The 16,544-nt window shown below is 41.1% G+C and overlaps 1 protein-coding gene across 1 annotated transcript; it reads right to left on the minus strand.

Annotated features, from left to right (window-relative positions):
• Positions 1 to 11,700: 11,700 nt before the first annotated feature.
• six3a (SIX homeobox 3a) lies at positions 11,701 to 15,195 on the minus strand. The gene is made up of 2 exons (XM_062464217.1): positions 14,171 to 15,195; positions 11,701 to 12,546 (listed from the first exon to the last, which is right to left on the minus strand). Exons 1-2 carry the CDS (start codon positions 14,860 to 14,862, stop codon positions 12,354 to 12,356), a joined length of 885 nt encoding a protein of 294 aa, XP_062320201.1. The 5' UTR covers positions 14,863 to 15,195; the 3' UTR covers positions 11,701 to 12,353.
• Positions 15,196 to 16,544: the final 1,349 nt, after the last annotated feature.

Below are 16,544 nucleotides of genomic sequence, written 5' to 3' on the forward strand. Positions count from 1 at the left end.
ACCTTAAACCTCACTGAAGGTTAGTTGGCCTGTAATGCATAAATATGCCATAGTGTGATAACTCTTTAAACAAAGTTATGTTTGCACTGTAGGTGTTTTGGCGTGGTGACATGCATGCCCTTAAATAAGGCAAATGCATAGGCCTACTGCAGCCTAAATATTGCTACACTTGTAATACTTTATTAAAAGATTTGGTATGAATTTCTCATTTGGTTTAGAAAATGTAGTCTTTACTTGATGTGACACACATTTGATGCACATGCAATGTTGTAGACCTAAATATCTCGATAACATTTTAGTTTATGCCTGTTTATGATAAATATTTTTTATCAAAATTTTAAAAAGGACATTCTTTCATTCTTTCTATAGGAAGGTTATTTTTTACTAAATTGTCCATAATAGAGTAGGCTATCCATGGCAGGTGCAGTGTGAAAAGTCTGTAATTGACTCTTAACACTCTTTCAGTCAGACGAAACAAAATATTTACTGTAGATTTAATGAAATATGTATCCCCAAAAGTTATATAATTATCAGTACTAGGCCTACTGCTAACAACTGAAAATTCCAGTAGGTCTGTTCTTAACAGTACAGTTTAAGTGGTAATTGTGTTTTATTGTTGAAATTATTGTAATTATTATGATTTATATTATACAGTATTTCTGTATTTGCATAGCATTGTTGCGGTCATGGGCTTCACTTTTTCACTTCACTTTATGTCTCTACCTGACAGGTGTAGCCTACTTTTAGCGCGCACCTTTTTTACGGTCAAGGAAGAGCGCGCGGTGGTCAGGGGAGTAGAACCAAGCCAAGCATTAATGGACCAGGCAACTCCCCGCGTGCAGCGGACGCATAAAGTTACCGTACAAACCGCTGTTATCTGTCACGGTGGATGACCTGTGCGAGTAAAAAAAAATCGTGTTGCAGAACTACAAGACTATCCGACATGAAGGGTCGAAACAATGGCCTGCTCTTGCAATTGCAACTGAAATCGCAAACTTGTGGAACTTCATGACCAATGCTGAAAAAACCGACCACTCAAATTTAAAGATTTACAAACAGCCTTCAGTTCACAATAGCTTTTCTTGGGTGGTCATTTGATGCCGTTCCATTACATCTGTCCACCCGTGAGATTACCTTCACCATTTGTGCTGCCTTCACTTTGCAATATAGGAGTACACTCAATTTGCGAATACAATTTAAACGTGTTGTTGAATGTAATATCAATACCGATGTTGTAATAAGGAGGTTTGTTAGGCCTCTGCGCACCTCAGAAGCGGATCAAATACGTAAAAGCAAACAGCTTCACTTTGTGAATGTCGTTGATTACCGTTCTGGAGACCTACTCACTGTGCCAATAAACATAACTCAATAGATTACACACATGACCTTCAATGTATAGAACACGACATGGAACCTTAGAAACTATCAAAGTAAATTATGTTATCAACCAACCCCTAAAAATGTTTACTGGTACAGTGGTACCTACTTTCCAGACCCACATGTCTTTCTTGACAAAAAATTGTGAAATCACAGATCAATGTGAATGTGTTTCTCAATGTGTTTCTTGTGTACTGTTGGTTGGGCTTTCTTACATTTCCACCCAAACGGGTAGGACCAGGTAGACTGCTGAGTAAGCCAGACTAACACTTACTAATCTAGGTGTGTATTATAGTATGTGTGTGCGTATGAAAGTGTGTGTGTGTGTACAGTATGCGTGCATGTGTGAGTGTGCCTGTGTGCGTGTGTGTGAGTGCGTGGGACCCTTCTTCAACTGAAACGAAACTGTCAGTAAACACCAGTGCTGTTTTCAGAACAGAGAACTAAATACTAACACACTGAAGCCAAAACACTGGAGTGGAGTGTTGTATATCATCAATATCACATCGTTTATAATGCAGTTCTGGACTGTGGACTGGGTCGTCATACGTAACAGGCAACACAATGTTAATTACATTTCTGTCGTTGCAATTAAAAAGCAAACAGGCTCTCTTTTCCTGCTTCACACGGGGAGGCAGGTGTCAGGGGCGAGACCTGGGCCCTGATGGTCAACATCAACACTGTTGTGGAACGTTCCAAGATGCTGGGAGGATGAGTGTTCTTCCTGCTGCAATGGAAACCATAACAAGGACTACTGAGTGTGGTTGAATGAATGATGCGTGTATATTCCCACTCACACACGCGCGCGCGCACGCGCGCACACAGACAAACACAAACTTAGAATTATGTTCTTGTAAGGAATACGTTTAAGAGTGAACAGCAGCAGGTCGCATTTTTTATTGGTGCGTACGCCATCTAGAGGAGGGGATCGAACTAACAAAGAGAAGCAAAGATAAGAGATGAGAGAAGCTGTCCAACCAATAGAAACTAGCTTACGTAAAACTGGAACGTTTTATAATACATCAAATTTAGCATGACTTAATGAACCACAATTTGAATATTTAACAATTGTTTTGCAATTTCATTAGGACCACACAAGGGCAGAAAGCAGGCTAGTCTTTTCATTTGTGTTACACCCCTCAATCTTTCTCAGTTTTTCTCCTCACTTCTTTCTTCTTTTCACCCTTCATGTTCCCTCGCTCCTCTCACCACTCTGTTTTATTCATCCCTTTCCTTCCTCTCCTCACTTCTCTCCTCCTCTCCCCTTCTTTCCCCCTCCTCCAGGGGCGTTTCTACACGGGGTCCTACAGGGGTCGGTGCCCCTGTAAAAATGTCCCTGGCCCCCCCTTTGGCCCCCCCTGAGCTGACTGAATAAAAAATTAACTATCTTTTTTTCTTTTTTTTTTTTTTTTTACGCGTTTTTCTTCTTCTAGTAGTCATCATGAAACGAGGAACATTGCAGCCTTTTTTGCCCCAGTAAATGAAAAAGTTAGAGAAACATAACAAGGTATTGAGAGAGCTGAGGAGCTGGAAGAGGGAGAGCCAGAGCCGTTTGTATGATTTTAATGTAAAGCTAAATTAAAGTATTTAATGTTTAAATATCATTTGTTTCCGTTTTTTAATGTGCCCCTCTGATTAAACACTGCCCCCCCCCCTTGACCCCCCCAGTAAAAATGTTCTAGAACCGCCACTGCCCTCCTCTAAGGGTCAGATCTCCATCTTCACTTTATTTTATCTGCCTCCATACCTCTCTGTCCCTTCCTCTTTCCTCCCCCTCTCTCTGTTTTCCTGCATAAGTATCCCCCCATCTCTATTTCTAACCTGCCTTCCCCCCACCCCGCTCTCTGCTGATCCTCTCCCGTTCTCCTCCTTCCCTCATCACGATAACTTCCACAACACTGGTTTTCAAGCTGTATGCTTCTCAGATGTTGCTGTTGTAGTCATTTGGATTTTTTAATTTTTTTTTACATGCAGTTACTGCTTGACTTAGTCTGCTATAGTGAACTTCAATTGCTTCTTAGCACCAGGAAGAAGTGTAAGCAATTGTGTAGTTAAAGATGCAGAAAATATGCCATGGGTATAATTTTACTTTAGTGTGTTTGTGTGCATGTGTGTGTGTGTGTGTCTGTGTGTATGTGTGTGGGTGTGTGCCACTGTCTCCACGTGTGTGCTTGAAAAGAGAGGTTGAGATCGAATGAGAGACTGAGTGAGAGTAAATCCAATCATCGGTTGTGATTGATGTGAAGGTTTGTGATCATGGCGCCCCCTGGTGACTGATCTGTGATAGGTCCTCGTTTGAACAGGTTTTCACCCACTCAACTCTGACCCAATTATATTCCAGATCCTTCAGCTGCATCTTCACGCTTCCTTCGTTGCCATTAGTGATTATGACGGGGGCAACCAGGAAATGACTACCATCACATATGTCATGTCAGATCAGTTATGGCTGCAGAGTTTGGGTTAAAAGTATATTATCAGAAAATATATTTTAAGAAAAAAAGATATGTTGTCAGTTATTCACGCCACTTCATTGCCATAAAGTTTCAAACTTGTCGAGATAATAAAGTATATTTCTGTTTTTACTTATGTCAGTGCTTTGTCTTCCATCCACTTCATGGATGAATACCAGATTCAAGAATTAGACAGTAGATGGCACTGTTACACAACAAGTTCCAAGTCTGTGTGTTTCTGTGTTTCTGTGAGTGTGTGTGACATGTGAATGAAAGCGAAATAATAATATTATAATCTCAGTAAACACCCTCTGTCCATCCTCTCATCGTAAGGGTCACTAGGAATTACATTTGGTAAATCAAAAGAACGAACATTGTCCATTGACATTTTCGAGCAAAGAGCCTTTTTCTCCCAGCGTTTCCTTTTGGCCTCACCATCACATATCTCACACACAGCTATGTGATCCCGTCTCTGCACTGATAAACCTCCCAATCTTTACAGTGGCCCAACAATTCCTCCTCAGACTAGAAATTACCATTTGATATCTGAATTATCTTGACACACAGAATAAACCAGATAGTCCGACTCTGATCTTCCAGAGCTTCATCTTCTCCTCCTTGTGTGATGTACTGCTGAACCCCATTTACTAGCAGGACTATTGGGTCAGACCAGAGCAGGGGTTTGAAATATGCATGTGACCCAGGGGCACCTCGGGACAGATGCCTTTTTAAAGAGTTTGCTTTGAAGACCAGATGAGTCACTCACCACATGTACAAAAGCCCATTAAATAAACATGTGGCCGGTCCAGCATTCAACTCGACCAGGGCCTCATCCGAACGTAACACAAGGGGCCAGGGGAGCCTCATCTCTGGGTTCCAGGGAGAACATGGGGTGGGAATTGGAGAGTTATGGATGTGCTACCTCAGATAGATGTTAAGGAGTGTCTCGTGTCTAGAAATTATTGATTGAGACAACTGGTTTCAAGGCGGTAGTGTTGAGATGAACAAAATTGTTTTTCATGGCCTAGAGAGTGGACTTTTTTTGTTACAGGTCACCAGTTTATATCAACACAGAATGTTTACTGTTTTTCAGATATAGTACCTGGTGATTTGCAATATTGAGATACATGCTATTGGTATCTATATTGGATGTGCCTTCAAAGGCAGCACATAAGGTCAAATGGCAACTACATTTTAAATGGTTTACATCTGTAGTTATCTTTATTTGTCAACTTTCCTCTCTCTTGCGCGCTCAGGAAGCATGCCTTTATGTGTCCTCTTATGGACGTGGTGGAAATAGACTGCACTGACTTTTCACTCGTTGTTACTTTCGCCAGCATGCGCTCATGAAGAAAATACGGTCGCATTGGTGTGTGTGTGTGTGGGGGGGGGGGGGGGGGGGGTTGAACCTAAAGTGGAAGTGAAAAAGTTGATACTCGCGCCTATACCAGGCTACCTACCTCCTCTGAGACTGGGATTAATGGTTGTCCTGTAGCTATAAGCGTGTTTTACTGTCCATTTACAGCGGGCCCTCTCAGTCTCCTGCTCTTCGCCCGAGAGTTTAACTCTAAAAGGCCGCGCTCCAACTGAACCCATTAGATTTTCTCCTTGGAAGCTCGAAAACCCTGGGTATCAGTGGTGAAAAATTAACCAGGGAGTCGGGATTCCATTACACTCGCTGCCGTCTGAATCCTTGATCTAGCACAAATGGAAATCCAGTTCAGTGTTCCAACATCATTTGACTTTCATATGATAAAACATTAATGCGCGCGCTTGTTCAGACCCTGTCCCCGTGGTGCCCGGGCATTAACTGGAGCGCGAGAAGCTCCATGAAACTGGCAAGACAGGAGCTATGTGTGTACGAACCTCCATGTAGGATGAAGGATATTTCTGTCATTCTCAAAGAAAAATCGTACAATTCTAATACGTCATGTTAATATGTTGGGTGTGGTGCTGTGGTTTAGAGTTAGTTTTAGGCCTATTCATGAGACTGAACAAACCAATCCCGATTCATTACAGTGTCAGGGCACATGTGAACGCTTTAGCATTAACAGTAACAAAACATGTTTTACCATTAGATTTCCAGTCACATTATTTGTACAGGCCTCATGCCGTGCTTAAACGTTTAACACCGCTTCTTGGTACCGTTTGTTATTACATAGAAACCCCACTGGGTGGCAGTATGAGCATGCGTAATGCTGCCGACTTGAACCACCTTGTCAGTTAACCGACATTGTTGCTGCTTTCCTTGGAATCCACACAATCAGAGGCTGTTTGCGAACACTAGCTCAGCACTGTGGGTAATCCATTAGGCTGCTCTAAACGGAGGTTAAATTGATAAGGCCAACCAGACTGTAGTCAATCTCCGACCTTTTGTTAAGAATATACACGCTGTTTAAAACGGTCCTGTGTACTTTTCATTCCACTAACGCAGAATGATTGTTATGAATCGATAATGTATTAAATATTAAATAAAATAAAATGTGTGTAAAGAAACCAGGGTAGGCTTTTACTTGATCATTAGGCTACTTATTGTTGAGTAGGCCGCGTCTTCACCAACCTATTTGAACTAGATCATAAATAGGCTGTGTAATTGTGTTTACTGTCATTCTTTGGAGTGCAGTGACTAACAGATAGATGTCCAGATTTATTTTTAGTATAGGCTGTATCCTGTAGCACCTGATCTATAGTTTCTCGCTGTTTAACCAGATCTAAATAGTTAACAAGTAAATTGGTCTTCATATGTTTTTATTAACAATCCCTGTTAAATAGGCTAGTAATTTGTTCATAAGATAAAGTTCAATTGCTTTCGCCATCACATTAAAACTACTAAACTGGGGTATTATGACATTTTTTATGTTATTTTTAAATGCTGAATTTCATGTTGCGTGTTGAAGTTAACAGTTGGATAAATTGCCTATCTTTAAACGTATTTTGAAAATATAGACCAGCGATAAAATAGGCTATGTGAATGCAATTGCTGGTTATTTTACAATAGACATGTTAGTTGGGCCTATTTGGGTTTCACTGTCCGGTAATATGCAAAGTATGTTTAAAACGGACAGATGAAGGTGTCAGGGAAAGGGATATGAAGACAGGGGAAAAGATGATTACTGAACAGGCGGGCAGTCTGTCGCTCATTATTCGTCCTCGGCTGAGCGGGTTTGGATGTGTGGCCGAGTCTATCCGGCTCTTTCAATGAGAGTGGAGGGACTTGTTTCTGCCCAGGCTTGCACTCTCTCTCCGGTTTGACAATAGTGAGGAGCGTTCACTGACAGGATATGGAACAATCGCCAATTCATCAGGGGGAACGTGTCACCAAAGTCCAGCTAACATGACATCTGTTTAAATGGTTTCTTGCTAATAAACCTTTTCTCGAATGGTGTCTTTGTTAGCATGTCAAAGATTATTTACAAAATGAGTCAAATCTATAAATGGTCTGATGATTGTTGGGCAGAGTTGCCGTAGGAGACGCAGGGGTGCTATTGGTGACTCGGGCGGCAACCTCTCCGGCTCAGCGGGGCTCCGCGAGCAGCGGCGCTAATTGAGAAGGCCGGCCGGAGGACGCCTTAGTGAACGGATATGAGATATGAGGTAAAAACTCTCTCTCTCTCTCTCTCTCTCTCTCTCTCTCTCTCTCTCTCTCTCTCTCTCTCTCTCTCTCTCTCTCTCTCTCTGTGTGTCTCTCTTTCAAATTCATACTAATTGCTAATTGAATTGTCTACCTTTAATCGGTAGGTTGTCCTTTCCCTCAAACGGACGTAGCCATCTCAAGTAGGCCTAGATAGTTTAAGTGATTGGTGTTCCAGAGTTTTAAAATTGTGTTCATACAGCAGAATGACAGTAAAATACAAAAATTGTATTTAAAATGCACCTTTGAAGTAGGCCTGCTGGCTTCAGTTGCCGTGTATTTCACTCAAAGCATGCATCGATCTACGATAGGCCTATATATAGCCAATATAATTAAAAAAATATTGTAATACATTTGACCTATAAATATATGTGCCTGAACGATATGCTTGCGGCGTCGTAGATTATATTATTTGTCTCAATGACTCTCGCTTCGTGTGTTTATGTTTTCTTTCTCACTGCATACATTAACGCCATAAGATGGCATGAGAATAGCTGTTGAAATCACAGGTGCTGGCTGTGTTTAAGCTGCTCGCGGGTCTGTCCACTCAGTGTGCAGAAGGCGCGAGATCAGAGCCGTGTACCCCCCCCCTTTTCTCCCTCCCCCTCCATCCATTGAGCAACAGAGAGGTGTGTTGCGGATGAACAAGCTAAAGTTGGGTTGCTTTCATGTTGTGCTTGTTTAAAAGAGCTCGTGGAATGGTACTAATCGGCATTAAAGCATATTTCCCCTAGTGCTGAACGTTTTAAAACGGTAAGCATCAGAGAGGCTATGATCCCATCTGCCTATGCCTCCAAATTAAAGTTCAAACGAGAGGCTTATACACCACTGATCCTGTATCATAGCCTCTCGTGACCCCTCAATTACTATTTAATAGAATTACAGTTTTAAATCCCTGTAGTCTTAGAGAGAGAAGAATGTTTATCGTTGGCCCAGCGTTGTCTCTCAATGACCACAACCTGGCAGGTGCAGCGACCATGGTACTCAGAGTACAATGTCAACATAGCCTATCCATGGAATGCTCCCTTGTATAGTTTGGTAGTTCTGAAACCATTCTTATTTGAACACACACAAGCGCGCGAAGGGGGAGATATGTGGCATGAGACCATACAAACATGCTGTGTTTGTTTTTGTCTACATGGTAGTATCCATCAACAGCAAAGAGTGTGAAAATTATACACTAGAGAGCTAATTAAATGAACTAACAACCATTACAGATTATTGTTATGGTAATCAATGCCGTTTAAATGTTTAGTCCTCATGTATTGCATATCCTTAATGTGGTTCTCATCGTTGGCCTAATACTTAATTAGGCTAAATCTAAATCGGTATTATATAACTTTAGGGTAGCATATATTTTTGCCATTAAGTGTTTGTCCGACGTCTTACCTTAATTTCAGACTTGTGCAAAAATGAGTAAGCATTAAGTCTAAAAGGCCCGGTCCTGCCTAAGAACGCCTGCACTGTGCAGTGAGAGGTTGTGCCGCTGCTACACGCGCTGAATTCGGGTCAAAGGGAACTGCCGCTCTTTGAGAGCTGCATGAATACACACGAATAGAAAAGTTGTGTTCAGTTAACCGGTGAAATCAGAGAAAAAACAGGGCAGGGCAAGCATTTCTCACTGTAGACCATGGCCAAATAGTTCTCGGCTGCCTCTATGCTCACAAGGTTATGGGAAAAAGACAATTAATCCTTTATTCAGTTTGTTTGACACACGCACTATAGACGATACACATAGAAAGAGTGGGGAAAAACGTGCCCGTCTATTGTAGCTCCACTTGTCTCACATTCTCGTTTACTCTCTCTACGTATTCACATGTGAGTATCACACACAGAGATTACTCCTCGCTAAGTTCTTTTGTCTCATGATCCATATTTGACTTGACAGATCACGAACAAAAACCCCTAGCACGCAGTAATGATCCCCGCTGAAGCAACAGACTTCAACCATTTGCCTACCACAAGTGTACCTCAAGGCGAAGTAAAACGTTGAAGTTTATACTAATAACCTAAAACACAAAAAGTCTGCCACCAAAACAGGTCAAAGGTCATTGCGGTGTGTGAGCACCTAAAGTTTGTTTGCCCTAAAAATAATTTTATAGAGGGAATAACTCTATAAATATCCACTTTATCCACTTTAACAGTGCAAACATTAGGTAAATTAAAAAATCTTAATTTTAGAAAGTTTTATTAAAGTGAAAAAAAAATTCTGCTCAGTTACCGATTATTTAATCCCGATCATGACCGGGTCTTGTCGCGGCAAATAAACTTGTTCAGTGAGAGTGACCAGGCAGATACAGATCAGCAATGGCGGGGTGGCGGTTTCCACCTTCCCGTGATGGTGATAGGGCATATCTTTCTCCTGCAGATAGACTTAAGACGAAGAATTATCTTAAATGCAGATTTACTTCAACCACAATCAACTCCAAATGATTGCTATGGAATCAGTGCTTTTTAGTTTTCTTTGCATTTGTGTCCGATGCATGTGCTAAACCTTTAGGTTGATTGATTTCTCTATCGGGACGACTTTGGCAAGATAGGGTAGACTTTATGAGAATATAGGTTAGACAAATAGATTGAACGTCTGTTTTGGCGTAAACAACCCCCAGACTTGACCGTCGTCGAATATGCTAAAAACTTGGGACAGTTCTGTACAAAAAATAGAGAAAATTAAATATACCGCAAAGTTGCAGATAATAAAGTGTAGGTATGTCAAATATTAGATTTCGATGCGTGTTGATCTTCATTATAGGAAAACAGCTTTCGTTTCTTGAAGGCGCAGACGTCAATGTAGATGCACTAACCAAACCACAGACTTTACATACAAACTGTGGTAAGGCTACTGTCAAGCAGGTGGAGAGGGAGCAAGTGTTAGTAGTTTGAAATGAAGCTTTGGGCTTTTAACACATCACGCTAATGCAGAGTTTTGTTGCACTATAGGCCTATTATACTTGTCAACCATCTGCAAGTCTACAAAGCGCCTGAAGACACAGGGTTGTGTATGTGACCAAGGGATGCTTCGCCAATCCAAACATCTAACATTAGATCAAGAAGACAAGCTCATGGACTGTGGGTGACCTTTGGACGAGAAAGATTTCAAATCACATCATCAACCTACAGTAGGTTATGTGTTTGTACTAAAGAGATACTGCCCTGTTGAATACGATAGACCTGGCTGTACAACTCATTCAGAAATCCCAAGTGTCAATGACATAAATAATGAAAATGGCACACTTGCTCAGTTTTCTTACAGTCCACGCAGTGAATGTTGGTGGCGATGCCTTTTATGCTGCCTAGTGATAGTAGCTTAGATCTTTTTCACCATGAGCTACTGTGGCACATTCTTTAGACTTTCAAAATGATATTTGCGCGTTTTGAACATCCTACATTGATCATTACACATCTTGTCAACGTTAATAAAATAAAAATCTGTCATGGACAGTGTCGAGGAACAACCATGAAAAGACAGGCTCAACCAGTGAAATCAGTGGCGTTGCAAATATAGGAAAACCAGGGCCATTATGGTTGGTTTGGGACTGAGATGGAAGGCCTGGGGAAAGCCTTTTTTGGGGAATGCTCGAGCTTGAGGAAGAAAAGCTCTTTCACTGGCCCACAATAGGAGATTGGACTAGGGGAGGAGTCCATCATGATTACACCATTTAATGGCGCGTTTACTTAATTTCTGTATTCACTGGCCACCGTAAACAAAAGAGGAAACGGCACTCACATTTAAGGGCTACATGACGTTGACGTTTGCCATAACATATGCAAGCCCGTTTGCAGGTTTATGTTTTAAACCTACACGATTAAAGTCTAGTTCACGTCTTGCTCAGGGTTTTGGACACATGTCCTATATTCAATGTGTTGTTGTGAATGCAGAAGCAGATGATGAAAACATATAGCGTCATACATTTTGTTCTCATAAACGCTCGAGATTGGATAAGAAATTAGCATGTGTTGAAAAGAGAGACTTGATACAGAATGTATAAGAAAAATGAATACTGTATTTGATTTAAAAATGTACACATTAACATAAACACGCAGGAAAGAAACATTGAATAATAAGCGCTTTAGGCGACCCTCGGGGAAATAGAACGACTTGAATTGTCGTTGAGCAATAGGCTATTCCAAATTTATATTAAACTTATTTTGCATAAATGTGACTGATAACACGTGTATCTATATCATCATTTCCCCATGTTAAGTATAAAACAAACAAACAAAACGCCTAGAGCACTTAGATTTACGCTTTGACAAATATTTTATGTAGGAACACCAAGTTGAGAAAAGTGAGGAAGGATAGAAAAGAGGATGGAGACGGGAGAGCAATAATATGTACAAGCATATTTCTACACGTATATTACAGACCGGGAGAATGATCGCATTATTTGAGATATACATAATTCAATATAAAATCTTGAAATAAAAATAAAAATCTGATACAGTCATAACGATTCAGTTCAACATTTGACCAGTACCCCACACAGGCAGTGACAGAAGTGTAGTAAAAAGGTGCTTACGACTTAAATGATTGTCTGATGAACATAAAGTAAAACAGGATTGCATCTTGGCTGACCGGCATCATCACTTGGACTAAAACGGAGATGAAAAAGGCGATTAAACACCATATTCTGGTTATTCCCTCTTCTGGATGGTCCATGTGGAAATAATGAATTCAGAGTATTTTTCCCCAGATACAAAAAAAAAAAAAAAAAACATCATGCAAGTAGTGGTGGGGGTAGGGGGAAGGCGTGGGTCCATTGAAAGCGCTTGAAAAAGACGTGCTTTTAGGCCTATCTCTTTTTTATATTTATATCAATTTGTCCTTTTTTCATCCCCAAATATTTCATAGTTGTTCAGGTCCATATTCCCTGTAAATATTTCTCTTTTTTGTATCATACATCGCACTCCGAGTCACTAGAGGTCACGGAAAGAATGGACGTTCCGGTGTCGACTCGTTCTGTCATGCTCGATACGCTGGTGGTGGGGCTGGCGGCAGTCGACGGCGATTCGGCCGAGCTGTGCGGAGTGCAGCCGGACTCTGAGAGAGACCGCATACCATTCTGTCCCATCCCTTGATGCTGGAGCCTGAAGATTAAAAGGGAGTAGAAAAACTGCAATTAGATACATAATGTCCCACTGCAAAATAGCCTTCAGCCTGTCTTTGAATAGGCTATACACATATAGTATACAACAAGCAATGCTTTTAACAAATGTCAATGCTTTTACCAAAAAGCAATAGCCTAGCATAAGCTCGTCCGTGAATTTTGTTGATGTTTTTCTGAATAATAAAACCTACACCTTGTAACAAAATGCATGCATAGTAAATTATATCAAATTAAAATATCAATTCATGTACATTGTTTAATTATACTAACACTATCACAATATTATTGTTTTACGTTTTCCTAATATAGGCTAGCCTATAATAGGCTATATAACTAAATACAAATTAGACACATAATAACAGTTGAATTACAAACATAACCTGTTCAGATTGCTTGGTTTATAGGTCGTTTATAAGCCTGTGTATGAATGAGTGACGTCAAATTTTGAATCACTCCAGACATCCTAAACGCTTATCTCGATGATAGTAGGTCTACCACTATAGGCACGAATTACTGAGACATGGAAATGTATATTTACTCTGAATACGTTAACAATATAGGCTTATTTAAATGATTAGAGCTATTTGCATGTAATGTTGTATCAATAGTATGGCTGTTGTTTTTTAAAATCTGCCTGAAAATGTAATTTCAATCATTTTTCTAGTTCAGGTCAATTAATATTGCACAACAACGTAATGTAATATGTAGTTGCAATAGGCCCACTTATTTTAGAATTTCAGCCACTGAAATGTGTAAATGAATCAAGTGTCATGCCTTTTGTGCGCAACACAAAGCTATTCTGTTTTGGGGTAAAATATCAGTTTATTAAGATGGTTTCATTTTCTTTTTTATGTAATCCTCATATCTATTTCTATCTATTTCTTTTTAATGTAATCATCCCATAGCCTATCAACAGATAATATACAGAAATATTTCTAAAGTGATCGATTTCAAACAATGTTTTGATAATAACTGGTATATCGTGTAACTTACATCTGAGAACATAAAATTCAGTTGCAAGTAAAATACATGATGTGTTTCTGTGCTTGCTTTATTTTAAGTCCACACACCGGACACAATAATGGCAACAACATTTTTGTTTTATGTAGACTAATGTCTTGCTGGAAATGTTGATAACTGTACATACTCATGGTAGATCATTTTCGAAACGTAGCCTTTTCCTGGTAAGATCACGAATGTGGTGTTGTTTTGACTGTGGTGCATGAGCTAACATGAGGCTATGTTTTGATTTCCATCGCTTGCTAGTCGATTCAGCGTTGGAATTTAGCTTAGGATAAGTCAGAGTCTGTTTTACGCATTAAAATAACCGTTTGCATGTTTTACCCTCACACATGTGATTAGATATGTTTTGAAAGGTTTAAAATAACAGTGTTGTACCAATGTAGCCTACTTCTGGATATGACTAAAATGTCACCGTAGCCTTGCGTCCTCAACCCTGAACATTGACTGCTTTTAATAACACTTCTTTGAGTGTGTTTATGTACGAACATATTTATCTTGGGCATGAATATTTGCCAAAAAATGTACAACAGCTTCCTTATGCTAGGTTGTATGCTACACTTAACAATAAATGGAACACTAACCTGTTTTTCGCTGCTGCGGCTCTGTCTCGTTGCCTTCGGTTTTTAAACCAATTTCCGACCTGTGTGGGAGTGAGTCCTGTGGCTTGAGCCAGTTCTCTTTTCTTGCTCGGGTTTGGGTACGGGTCCTGGAGATACCACTCCCTTAAGAGACTGCGTGTACGCTCCTTGAAACAGTGCGTCTTCTGCTCGCCGTCCCAGATGGTCCTGGGCAGAGGGAACTTCTTTCGTACCCTGTACTTATCAACCGGTCCTAAGGGGCGACCACGCAGCTTCTCGGCCTCCTGATAGTGCGCCTCCAGCCACATGGCCTGCAGCTTGCCGTGGGAGTCCTTGGTAAACTTATGGTTCTCCAAGATGTGGTACAAGTCTCTGAAATTCCCCGTGTGGAAGGCGACAACGGCGCGCGCTCGCAGGATGGATTCGTGCTTGTTGATCGCCTCGCATGCTCCCGGTGCAACGGGCAGGGACCACAGGAATCGTCCCAGCCGTTCGATATCTCCGGTTTCCTCCAGCGTCTCACAGACGCTCGCCACTTGCTCCGGAGAGAAGTTGAGGGTCGGTAGCTGAAACATTGACAAGTCTTCTGGAGACCTGGTGCTGGGAGTGCTGTTCGCCAAGAGCAAAGGGCGATCAGCGAAGTTTGGCAGAAAGAAATGGGAGGGATAAAGCTCTAAAGGGGATCGGAAAACCATGGAATGACCTGAGAGAGAAAGAAAATTATCAAGAAAAAGAAACGACGAGTAAAGATTGAATGATTCAATAGCTATCGCCTAATGACACCAGCCTCATAATATCTCCCCCCTAAATCCACCGTGAGTGTAGCATTGAAACATTTTGTGTCGCTTTTTCTATTGGTCTTCTTGGTGTCGTTGTGAGGTTGTCATGGCAGCCCTGCCAATCACTGTCAAGCGTGCCAATCATTAGCCAGTACGTAGACCGAGGCTTTCACCACTTCTGCAGCACGCACGGGGGGTTATCACAAACTCCGATCTCAACACCACCCTCCCACAGCACGGGCTCGCAAGAAGTAGAAGCCAATGCTCGCCTATTTGTTGAATGGAATGAGCAATTAGTGGGTGGAATATTATTGCGATCTTAACGAGGCTCGTTAAAGTTAAAGAAGATATGTAGGGCAGAGATGCTTAGGTGGGGAGGGGGTAAGAGGCGACAAATGGACAAGTCAGGATACACGAGAAAATACCTACGTTTGAATACATACTAGACCACTCTAATACTGTATTCACACAATATTTTCACTAGTTTTTCCTATTCGGTAGGCTACATGGGAATAGTTTTAAATTTTTGGAGAGGGATGCCTGCTAACATCAGCCATTGCCCATTTCGTTTATCCTCCTTTTTTTGTCCTTTCCGATTCTCTGTGCAATAGGTTACAAAATGATTTATTTTTAAATATAGTACATCAAGTATTTGAAACGGTCACGATTTGAGGGACTTTAAATGTTTGGAAAAGCGATATGTCAGTATTTACTGTGACACGGATGTGCTTCCGCTAGGTTAGAGCAGTACGGGTGGCTCCACCGGAGTTGGTCAGGGTGTAGGCTACTCTGCTGCTGCCGCTCGCCGTCCTGTCCGACTCGGCCTGGGCTGGTGAGACGCTGCGGTGAAGACCTGGCCCGCTGCCCGACGTGTTACCAAACACAGAGTTCTGATGCCAAATGCATATCGATGCGTTGTTGTGATAATTAAACACGGATCCATGGAGCGTTTGATCCAAGAAACGTTTTACCAATGTTGTTATATGTTATAGTATAGTTTATACTAATGCATAGGCTATTCATACAAAATAATATACAGAATAAATATATTAGCCATTAGGCTGTGTTGATCAAGTATCCACACATATCACAAGATACACTTTTGAATGTGTCATGAGATTCGGCTTCATTAGTCACGGTAGCGGTGTGATTTTCATGTTTATGTCAAAAGCGACGGTATTGCCTCATATTTAGACAGGGTTTAGCTGGTGTTAAAATAGTGTGAGTTCACTCTGTTACGAACAGTGGTCACATTGTAAGGGCACGTATAATGCGTAGCATCTAGACTTCGGTTAATCCGGTCTCAATAAAGCTGACATAATTATCCTAAGCCGCCTTTCTACGAAATCATTCAGGAATTCAAAACTTTTCTTTTTCTTTCTCAGATGTGTACATTCTCCGTTGTCTACTTTAGACCACCAGTTCCAGCGTTACAGGAAGTAAGTATCCTATCCAAGCATGCACAACTTTCTCTTTTGACGTTTTCATATTTGCCTCGTATTAGTCTTTTAAGGTGTTGTGTGTGTGTGTGTACGTGTGTGTTTGCGTGCGTGCGTGCGTGCGTGTGTATGTGAGTTGTAGTCTGCAGCCGTGAGGGT

Source organism: Osmerus eperlanus, chromosome 6 (genome assembly GCF_963692335.1).
Source record: "Osmerus eperlanus chromosome 6, fOsmEpe2.1, whole genome shotgun sequence".
Lineage (NCBI taxonomy): Eukaryota > Metazoa > Chordata > Actinopteri > Osmeriformes > Osmeridae > Osmerus > Osmerus eperlanus.

Bases quoted from the DNA above. Each gene is read 5' to 3' on its own strand.
- six3a (XM_062464217.1), bottom strand. From the start codon at position 14,862: ATGGTTTTCCGATCCCCTTTAGAGCTTTATCCCTCCCATTTCTTTCTG. The intron at 12,547-14,170 runs GTTAGTGTTCCA...TTTAATCTTCAG, and splicing joins GCCGCAGCAGCGAAAAACAG to GCTCCAGCATCAAGGGATGG.